General features: G+C 40.2%; 2 protein-coding genes across 3 annotated transcripts in view; one reads left to right on the plus strand and one right to left on the minus strand.

The window, feature by feature from the left end:
- The window catches only part of SHFL (shiftless antiviral inhibitor of ribosomal frameshifting), a 40894-nt gene extending 40279 nt beyond the window's left edge, over nt 1-615 (minus strand). Inside the window, exon 1 of the mRNA XM_039328362.1 lies at nt 222-615. The gene's annotated coding sequence lies outside the window, so the exon portion shown is untranslated. The remainder of the gene's footprint in view (nt 1-221) is intronic.
- A 722-nt stretch (nt 616-1337) lies between these two features.
- Nucleotides 1338-11288, plus strand: LOC120301307 (selenide, water dikinase 2). Of its 2 annotated transcripts, XM_039328358.1 has the most exons (8): nt 1345-1732; nt 2384-2487; nt 2644-2751; nt 5729-5883; nt 8779-8869; nt 9228-9327; nt 10000-10212; nt 10560-11288. In XM_039328358.1, the coding sequence occupies exons 2-8, from the start codon at nt 2392-2394 to the stop codon at nt 10787-10789; spliced, it is 993 nt and encodes a 330-aa protein (XP_039184292.1). In that variant the 5' UTR covers nt 1345-1732; nt 2384-2391; the 3' UTR covers nt 10790-11288. The 2 variants fall into 2 exon arrangements, with proteins under 2 accessions (XP_039184293.1, XP_039184292.1); XM_039328359.1 differs by having other exon boundaries at nt 1338-1732; nt 10000-10703.
- Nucleotides 11289-11339: the final 51 nt, after the last annotated feature.

An 11339-nucleotide genomic window follows, 5' to 3' on the forward strand; every position in this document is an offset into this window, starting at 1 on the left:
ACTCTTAACACCAGATTGCTTCCCTTCAGGCTGGCCTTCCCCCTCACCGGAGCAAGGGACCTCAACCTTTCAGGTCCGCACTCCTCTGGACTTACCAGTGTTCCCAGAACACAGCCCATCACACTCACACAGCCGTTATCACAGAAATCCTCCCACAATCGCTCTCCTCACCACCCAGGTACAATTGCATGGGTCCCTACTTCGGGGCAAAAGTGTCTTACCTGGGCCAGTGCACTGGGTTACTTGGTCTGGGCTTTAGTTGCTGATTTTCTTCCTTTTTTCCTGTTCTTTGATTTTTGTAAACCAGAATTGTCAATTTAGTTTGGCTCAGAGCCTGCAAGGGGAAACTAGATCTCAGATAACTCCAGGCAGTTGAAATCAACAGGCGCGCTCCTGATTTTACTGAGAACAGTGTCCCCTAGAGACTCTGCATGCCCGCATTCTCCACCAAGATTGTGAGATGTAAAAACCCCAAATTTTTATACTCACAATACGAAGATAAGTCTGGTTAACCTAACAAAGATTTATTGGAGAATAATATAAAAAGAAAAGAGAATAGAATAGAAGCATTTGCAAACAGGCCTCCTGGATCCGTCCCAATGGATTGGCTTCCAGGAGCGCACTGGCCTGATTTCAAGATCTGCATTTTATACCCCTACAATGTATGCCACACCTAAGAAGCTTTTTCATCTTTATAATGTACTTTGAAGTTGTACTTTGTTAACCTGACCTCTTCAGTCCATCTGCTGTTATCTTGTTTATTTGTAATTTTCACCTAGGGTCAAAATCCCCCTTTGATAATGATTTCTACTCAAAGTGTAAGTTCCTGTGTCCGGAGGATTTTTAGGCAGGAAATAGTAAACATTTGGTCATAATTAATTATCTTTGCTGATTACCATTTGTAGTCAATTTTACATGGGCAGGAAACCTGTTTCATATATTGGCATTACATTGTTACATTTGCGTTACAGTATTACATTTGTACTAAAGAGACAGTTTCATATAATGGCATTACATTTCTACAATTATTTCTACAATTGTTGAAAGAATAACTTTTATTTCCTTCAATTGCGTTATTGCTGTACACTACCAGAATTCTCAATTTTATGCGAAATGATATGCCACAGGTATATATTACCCTCGGTAAGTTCACATCGCAATAACTGTGCTCTAGTTTAAGAAAAAAAAAAACTTTAATTCATTGTCTGGAAGGCCCCCTTCTATACTATATCCCTCTTTACACAGTTAAAAATGAACTTCCAAAACGTCGTCCCCCAACGTCTCGCGAGATTTTTCCTTGGCATTGCTGAAGAATAACCCGCGGACGGGTGAAGGAGGGATGCGTGCCCACTCTTACTCCGCCCTCCCCGAGCGTAGCTGGGTGAACGTTTTTTTCTGCCCAGTTCTCGTGGGGAAAGACGCTTCTGCTGTGGAGCCATCATGGCGGCGCTGGCCGGTTCTCCGTCTGCCACCCTCCCGTCGTTGGCGGCAACCACTGCTCCAAGTCCCGCCGCCCTGCCGCCCGGGCCGCCTGGTTACCGGCCATTTGAGCCCGAGGCGGTGGGTCTGAGCCCGGGCTGGAGGCTCACCAGCTACGGGGAGCTGCGCGGCTGAGGCTGCAAAGTCCCCCAGGAGACGCTGCTCAGACTCCTGGAGGGACTTGGCACTTCCCATGCTGGATTGGCCGGGGCCGGGGATACGGGGGCTGCCGGGAATCCTCCTCCCACCCTCGGTAAGGCTTGGCTGGGGGGGGGGGGAAGCGTCGAATGTAGTCTTTATGTGCTACCACGCGGGGATGTTTCAAAACTGGTGGTGAATGATGAAAGTGGTAGTACATAACTTGAAGAGCGGGTTAGAAGAGGGCGATACGATGCAATGGTAACGTCTGGGCTACAGATCGAATGGGTACGCTGTTGAAAACCTTTATTTTGCATAAACTCTGTAAGTGATCTTAAACTACATGCGTTCGATTTTAGTTTCTTGCTCCCAAATAAGCTTACCCGTGGATAATATTTAACGTTCTGTTAAATAAAAATCTCCCTTGATTTGAACTTTGTCCGTGAACTTTTTCCAAAGTGTTGGACCCTTTGTGGACAATTCACTGTTGCAGAAATGATTTGCTGTTGCACTTTGGGTTCGTTTTTATCCTTTGCCTACTGGAGGTTACAAAATGCACAATAACATAGTGCATGGCTGGTTACTGAGAAATGTTAACCCCATTTGCTTGCTGTCCATTCTGTAACCTAGACACTGCCTCATGACATTCCCTATTTTATTGCATAAGTACTGAAAATGAAGATACAGGTTATAAACTTCCAAGTAATTGCTTGGATTGGAAATAATTCTAAAGGTTCAAAAATGGTGTGATTCCTCTTCTCTACAGGCATTGGAATGGACTCTTGTGTGATTCCTTTGAGGCATGGGGGGCTGTCTTTGGTGCAGACTACAGACTTTTTTTACCCACTAGTAGAAGACCCTTATATGATGGTGAGTTGGCATGCTGGTGAGGTGGAGGACGTATTGGTCAATTTAGAAAGGATGAAGCTGTGTCATTGAAATTAGATTTCATCCTCAGCTGATTGTAATATGGTGGTTGCTTTGCCCTTCTTGCTTGGTTCTAGTTGTTTCTTTATTCTATTTTAGGGCCGCATTGCTTGTGCTAATGTGCTGAGTGATCTTTATGCCATGGGTATCACAGAATGTGACAACATGCTTATGCTGTTGAGCATAAGCCAGAAAATGACTGAGGAGGTGAGAAACATTTTATTTCTTAAAATAATTTGAATATATTTTTTATTATAGTTGGCTTCAGTGCAACCACTCAAGTTATAATGCAATTCAGTGATTTTTATCTTAAAATATGCAAACCAGGAAGACTAGCGCTTGAATGAATAAAGCAAACAATGAGTGTTAGCCTGTTCCTAATCTATTGTTTCTAGGGTCAAGGTAGCACTGAGTTATGTTCCTACACATTGAATTTTTTTGAATCAAAAAGTGGAATTAAACAGTTTTTTAAAAATCATTAATTATTTTCATCATTCACAATTCAGAAAAGTAATAACAGATCATGCCAATCTTATTTCATTCTTTGATAAAGTGACCAAATTAGTAGACCAGAGAAACGCTGTGGACATAGTATACTTAGATTTCAGTAAGACATTCAACAAAGTAGACCACAATCTACTGCTTGGGAAGCTAGAAAAAGGTGGAATAGACCAGTGGTTCTTAACCTTTTTGAACAAATCGCTCCCTTGAGCCAATCAGGAAGTTGTCATCGCCCCCCTCCCCCAACAAAACCTCTCAATCACAACATAGGAAATAATTCTTCAATTTATGCAAACACTTTTTTTTTGTTTTCTTTAAAATTATCATCAGGACATATTGATGCAAATAGTTTATTTCCAGTCTTTTTCCCATATCTCAATTGTGTGAAAAATTTTGGTGCCACCCAGCACTTTATTCCCAAACTTCGTGATACATGTATTTCATTAATTATCTTATTTATTCAAGACACTTAAATGTAATCACCACTGAAAACGAAATTCAATTGCAAGAAAGTGAAATGCCCGAAAAGAAAAACAGTAACATTTAATGATTGAATTACAAGTGAAATTTAAGACACAAAAAGAAATATAAAAAGGGCATAAGAACAAACCGCAATGCAGGAACTAAGAATTTGAAGACAAAAACTCTGAAACTAAATTAAGATTTGAGGAAAGTATATATAGTCACGCACACTGTAAAAAGGATTAAAAAGACACAAAGAAAATATAATATCAAACTGGAGTGCACGCTAAAGAAGTACAATACAAAGAGACACACAAAATATTTTACAGAGCATAACAAAAATTTGAAAACAAAGCTGAAAACTCAAACTGTGACATCAACATTACATTTGACGTCACAGGGGACAGCCACTCAGCATGCGATGTTTCGAAAGAAGCGCTCCCCCCTCCATCACTGCCCATTCTGGCCAGTGGTGCACCACTGTATGGGTAGAGGCTGCTGCGCAACGCGCATGAAGATAAGCGATGCATATTCACATATGTACGGTGTTCTGTACTAAAACTAGCTGGAGGAACATTTGAAAACACAATTCAATCCACTAATAGCAAGCGATCTGGTATTTTTGTACGACAGATATACAGCGATTCACTGTATGAAAAAGTCTCAAAAGTGTCCCCCAAACTTCTTGCTCCATCACCCCCATATCGCCCCCTTTTCGTTCCTTTGCCCCCGCATCGCCCCTTTTTGTTCCATTGCCCTCCTAAAAAACAAAATCGCCCCCTGGGGGGTAATATCGCCCAGGTTAAGAACCACTGGAATAGACAACATCACCACCAGATGGATTTGTAGCTGGCTGACAAATTGTACTCAAGGAATAGTATTCAGTGTTACCACATCCACATGGAGAGAAGTAAGCAGTGGGGTACCACAAGGCTCCATCTTAGGCCCAGTACTCTTCAATATCTTCATCAATGATTTAGATGAGGGAATAGAAGGGGAACTCATCAAATTTGCAGATGACACTAAACTAGCAGGAATAGCCAATACCCCAGAAGACAAGCTCAGGATTCAAAAAGATCTTCACAAACTGGAACAATGGGCCCTAACCAACAAAATGAGCTTTAATGTGGAGAAAAGCAAAGTTTTACATTTAGGCAGGAAAAATCAAAGATATAAGTACAGTTTAGGTGAGAACTGGCTTAAAAACACTAACTGTGAGAGGGACCTTGGAGTCCTAGTGGACGATCACTTGATTATGAGCCAGCAATGTGCACCAGCAGCCAAAAAAGCTAATACAACCCTGGGTTGCATAGAATCAAGATCACGTGACATATTAGTACCACTTTATAAGACCCTAGTGAGACCACACCCGGAATACTGCAACCAATTTTGGTCACCATACTAAAAAAAGATGTTGAGACCTTGGAAAAAGTTCAGAGAAGAGCAACTAAGATGATCCAAGGCCTGGAGACTAAAACATATGAAGAACGGTTGCAGGACTTGGGCTTGGCTAGTCTAAAGAAAAGAAGAAATAGGGGTGACATGATAGCAGTATTCCAGTATTTGAGAGGCTACCACAAAGAAGAGGGGGGTCACATTCTCCAAAGCACCAGAGGGAAGGACGAGAAACAATGTTTGGAAACTGATCAAAGAGAAGCAAACCTGGAATTAAGGAGAAAGTTCCTAACAGTGAGGACAATTAACCAGTGGAACAGCTTGCATTCAGAAATCGTGGGCGCTTCATCACTGGAGGTTTTTAAGAAGAGACTGGACAGTCACTTGTCTGAGCTGGTAAAGGTTCTCCTGCTTCAGCGTGGGGCTGCTTCATGGTCCCTTCAAGCTCTATTCTATTCTATTTAGTAATTAGGCATATAAATCTGTAATTACAAGTAGTTTTGTTTTACAATATGCTAAGTCATCGTTTGTTTAAATATGTTTCACTGAATAGACAATTTCATTCACCCACAGTAGCATAATTAACCAAAACTGCGACTTAGCTGTTTTTATTTGACTTCTGTGCTGCTTAGTTCCCATAGGTTTTTAACAGTTTATATCTACCAACGTAAGTTACAAATGGTACAAGAAAATTTCCCATTGTAATTTCAGTGCAGAAGATTCCATTGTCAATCCTTGCACCCCACATAATTGGATCCAGTAGCAAATGCTCCTGGTCTGATGGTTACAAATGGATCTTAAATTCTTTCTTGCACATGTCTCCCAGGAGCGAGAAAAAATCATGCCTCTGATAATCAAAGGTTTCCGGGATGCAGCAGAGGATGGTGGCACTTCAGTAACTGGCGGGCAGACTGTCTTGAATCCTTGGATCATTGTTGGTGGGGTTGCAACAGTTGTTTGTCAGCCCAATGAATTTATTATGTGAGTATTGAACTCTTATTAACAAGGGGGAATTTTAAAAAGTAGAGTACAGCATTTCAGATACGTGTATAGATGAGGCCAATATGCTGCATTTGTTTGTAATTGCTATGAGAATTCTTGTTCCTGAGTAATTGAGTCCAAACTTTAGAAAAGTGATTAGTAAATTGAACTAAGGATGTTTTTACGTAGTTTAATAAATTTAAGTTACAGAATTATTTTAAGAGAAGAATTAGATAAAGTTGAATAGAAGTCAAAGCAATTAAATATTTGATTTGAAGCTAAACTATATTTGTATTTGTGCTATTGTGTAGGACACCAAATCACGTACAAAATGAGATTCCAATGACTCTCCATGAACTATATATAGTGATGCTTAAGTTGAGAAGATTGCATTTATCAGAATGGGAATTTCCTTGTGAATTATTTGTAACATCCATCTCCTCTCAAATTCCTGCAAAATTTTACTTCCTTGATATGTGACTCAAAACTAGAGATGCAAAAAAACATGCTTATTTCTTAGAAATTTCATTTTTCCAATGGAATAGGCCAGTGTTTCCCAAACTTGACAATTTTGCTGGCTGTGGAATTCTGGGAGTTGAAGTCCTCATACCTTAAAATTGTCAAGTTTGGGAAACACTGGAATAGGCCAACATGTCTTGTGGGGAGCTGGTGTCTTCCATTTCCAGAGGTACATATTCCAGAATGAAAGTGGTTTGGAATATTCTGGACATAAACAGAGAAATGCACTTTCTCCAAATCTCAGATCTAGGGGGAAAGCAGAATATTCTTGAAAGAGGCTACAGATAATCTGCTTAACAACCACAGCTCGAGCCAGCAACTCCATTGCTAAGCTCTGAAATCACTAAGTGAAACATCCTGTGACATCATTGGACTTACAAACTCTCTTCAGCTTCAGTTGTTAACAAGACATCATATGACCACAACTTGTGATTTCACTTGTGTTCCCCATTGATTCTAATTGTTGGAAGCCAATTATGAAGCCTGTTAATGGTGATCACATGACCATTTGCATTGCAATGATTATAAATGTGTATCAGTTGCAATCATGTGACCACAAGATGCTGTGAGGTCATAAATGCGAGGATTAGTTGCAAACTGGTTTTTTTCAACTGTCATAACTTCAAACAGTTGCTAGACAAGGCAACCGGTAAGCAAGGACTATCTGTATACAATTTAGAATCAATATTCTAAACAATATTTAGAATCACCTTAAACTTGGAGAATGCAAATTCAGAGGGTTTATATCTTATGCTGATTATGTGCTGGTATAAAGTGCATTTGCCTAGTTATCTCTTCCTTCATCTGTTGAAGGTGCTTTCAGATTAAGTATGGAAGATTCTAAAAATGGGTGTCAAGGATCTTCAGGAGGCTGAGAAATGGTTAGAATTCAAGCAGAAAAAGACTAGTAGTAATTCTGATGATACACAGCAGGCAAACAATGATAAGCCTATTATGTGACACTGAAGTTGGCACAGAGCTTTTTGCCAACAGTATCTGGATTTGTACATTGCATTAAATAAATTCATGCATGTTGAGATATGAATCAGAGTTTTACATATGGGTCAGTTTATAGATTATTCCAGACCAAAACAGTTACACCCAGCCTTCTCAGAGTCATCCAGGAATGTTTCACAAATTATTTAGACCCACCTACAGTTTGGTTCAGTAGAATATATTACAGTAGATTTCTAATCTGTTGATGCAGGAAGGTAATTAGGATACTTTTCTCCTGTTTGTTGGATAATCTTTGGTTGTTCCTAAAGATATGAAGAAGCTTGATCAGTTCTGAGAATATCCTTTTTAGCGTTCTCCAAGGTTAGGGATTTTTAAAGCACCAACTGTGGAGGCTAGTTATGAGAGGAATTTAAAATCCAATTTCCTCATTCCCAAAGCTAAATCAATAGAATGCTGTATTGTATTTTCTTATTATTACTCTGGGTACAGGTAGTCCTTGACTTACAACTGTTTATTTAGTGACTGTTCAAAGTTACTACAGGACTGAAAAAGTGACTTATGACTGTTTTCACACAACCGTGGTCACGTGATCAAAATTCGGGTGCCTGGCAACTGGCTCATGTTTATGATGGGTGAAGTGTCCTGGGGTCATATGACCACTTTTGTGACCTTCTGGCAAGCAAAATCAGTGGGGAAGCCAGATTCACTTATCAACCATGTTATTAACTTAATAACTGCAGTGATTCACTTACCAACTGTGGCAAGAAAGGTCACTAAATAGGGCAAAATTCACTTAACAAATGTCTCACTTCACAAGAGAAATTTTGGGCTCAATTGTAGTTATAAGTCAAGGGCTACCTGAACATTCACTCAGGAACTGTTAGAAGTTATGACAGCACAAAACAAGGGGTACTTATGACATACCTTCATAGTTGCAGCCATCGTAGCATTCCTGAAGTCATGTGTGAGTGATTCAGGTGCTCCGTTCATAATTATGACATTGCAGCATTCCAGGGTCATGGGATCTCCATTTGTCAGCTTAACTGCTGACTTCTGTTAAGCAGGCAGTGGGGAAACCAGCAGGACTTTGCAAATGGTGACCATGGGACACTGCAACCGTGCATCATCTTTAGTACAGTCATGCTGAACAGAAAGGCAAGTAGCTGGAACTGCTGTCCTAAGTCCAGGGAGACATGGTGCCGTGCCTTGTAACCGTGTTACTTAGTGAAGTTCCCAATCCCAATTATTGTCACTGAGGACTATTGTATTTTTTTTTCTTTTTGCAGTTGAACTTGTATTTTTTTGTGATTCAGTGTAAAATAAATAAGCTTTGCGGCTGTAGATTATCCTATTAAGACAGAAAATAATAAGGCAAGACTTTTTTTAAAAAAAGTTGGATTCTTATTCTTTTGATTCTAGGCCAGACAGTGCAGTTCCAGGAGATGTCCTTGTGCTTACCAAGCCTCTGGGGACTCAAGTGGCTGTAAATGCTCACCAGTGGTTAGATAATGTAAGTATTTATCCATGGGGAAATGGTCGTATCTCTTTGTGAGTTTATGTACACCAATAGAGAGGAAATTAACCCCCCTCTCATACACACACGGAAAAGTGCAAAACACTTTCTGAAAATAGGCTCGAAGTCGCAAGGCGACTTTAGAATACTGTATTCCCATCCAGAATCTTATCAATTACTGGATATGAAGGTGGTAAATAAGCAGGGAAAATTGTTTTTGTCCCAACTAAGTTCCTTTGTATCAAAGAGCGAAGGAGTCTTGATTGATATTGTGATGAACTGGCAGATATTCTTTCTTCTGCTAGGGAAGAGTGAAACTGTAGAGCCGTTTCAAATGCTTGTATTATTCTTCCAGCCAGAGCGGTGGAATAAGATTAAGCTGGTGGTCTCCAAAGAAGATGTGGAATTGGCCTACCAGGAAGCCATGTTTAGTATGGCCATGTTGAACAGAACAGGTAGGGGCCTAAATATTGGTTTGGACCTTTACTCAGTTTGCAGCACAAGGAAGGCTGCCTTGGCTTTCTACGTATTTAAACATTTTTACCCCCGTTCTTTAAAGAAGTGCATAGAGTATGGTCAGACAATCTCTAATACAAGAGCTATTTTATTTTTTACAGATAGCATTCAACCGTGTCTCCCTACAAAAACTTATTTAAGTTAAAACACATGACATTAAAGTACTTAATGTATTATGGCAAGATATTTTGAGCATGATTGGTATTGGCTAAACAAAACTATGTGAAATGATTGTAAGGTTTTTGCCACGATTGGCAACATTTCTGGGGTTGTAAAATTACAGTTCATTGGCCTATAGAGGCAAAATTAAAATAATTGAGCAGCAATTAGATTAAATATGCGATCAGAGGTAGAATAGCTAGACATGTACAAAATTGTTTTTATTGGGAGCTTCCTGATATATAATGGGGAGCTATACATTCACCTTTTATGTTAATTAAAGGGTGTCTCCCTCTGGGCATATATTGTTGCCACCAACTTCAGATGCCTCCTATTAAAAATCAGCACTAGATAATAGATTGATTCTTGCTGTTTTAGTTGGATAAGCTGTTGTATATAGGTTTAACTGCTATTTTGTTATCACATATGCCACATTTGTTCCTGCTCTTCAGCTGCCAGTTTGATGCATACTTTCAATGCCCATGCTGCCACAGACATTACAGGATTTGGGATTCTGGGCCATGCACAGAATTTGGCCAAGCAGCAGCGCAGCGAGGTATCATTTGTCATTCATAATCTACCCATCATTGCCAAGATGGCTGCTATTAGCAAAGCATGTGGCAACCGGTCCAGGCTCCTCCAAGGGACTTCTCCAGAGACTTCTGGTAAGTTGGATAAACCAGGCAAGGAACAAGCTAAATGTAGACCTGGATTCTGTGGAACACCTCTAAATGACTTGTAGTAGATCAGCAACAATTGCAGATTCCCAAACATTTAACAAAATTACTTCATTTCCCCAGTCCTCCCACAACTGTTGAAATTAAAATGAAACAAAGTTGGAGTAATTAGTTATGGATTTTGTGTGGAAAAACTGGACTCTGTGAAATCATATCTGTCTTGCACAGCATTACTTTAGTGGATTGTAAGAGTTTAGATTAATTACTGTGGTTATGGAGGGATGGGGAAGGTTTTTTTTTTTTGTGATTATAACTTGCTGTCTTTCTGTTACAAGGGGGGTTGCTGATTTGTCTACCCCGGGAGCAAGCTGCCCGCTTCTGTGCTGAAATAAAGTCACCTAAATATGGAGAAGGACACCAAGCCTGGATCATTGGCATTGTGGAGAAGGGCAACCAGACAGCTCGCATCATTGATAAACCTCGTATTATTGAAGTCACCCCACGGGGAGCCAGTGCTTCCCCTCAGGATAACAATTCCAGTGCGAGCCCTGAAGTTGCCTCATGAGAAGGGAAAATGATTTCTCCCCACTGCCAGCTCTGCAGTTGAAAAGGGCAGCACTCTGAAGTCCTGGGTCAGCATACCGTCTTAGGTTTCTAGAGCACAAATTGCCCAGAACCTATCTCCTTATTGGTTGATGGCCAATTCCTCCCTGCTATCTGAGATTAGTTTTTAAGTCATTTCCTGCAAGCAGGTAAATTGCTAGCATGGGTGATATGGAGAATATGGTAAATCAAATTATTTATTGGAATAATTCTTCCTACTGAGGTCTCCCAACTTTTGGTCAGTCTGAGCAGCTGATTCAAAAGGAAGGTGGGTGATTGAAAAAGCCATCTGGCTGAGTTTAGAGGTCTCTCTTCTCTTCATGAAGCATCTCCCTGAAAATCCTACAAGGTCTTGGAGGAGCGGAAGAATCCTAGAGGAGCAGTGCCAAGCTCAGCTTCATGGATTGTTGCTTTGGTTGTAAATTATGGGTGATTGAGTTAATAAAAAGTTGGTTTTTAAAGGATGGAGTGCTAACACATTATTGATTTAGAAGGGAGGTGCCTGATGTAAG

This window comes from Crotalus tigris, unplaced genomic scaffold (genome assembly GCF_016545835.1).
Source record: "Crotalus tigris isolate CLP2741 ecotype Arizona unplaced genomic scaffold, ASM1654583v1 scf7180000024375.2447938, whole genome shotgun sequence".
Taxonomy (NCBI): Eukaryota; Metazoa; Chordata; class Lepidosauria; order Squamata; family Viperidae; genus Crotalus; species Crotalus tigris.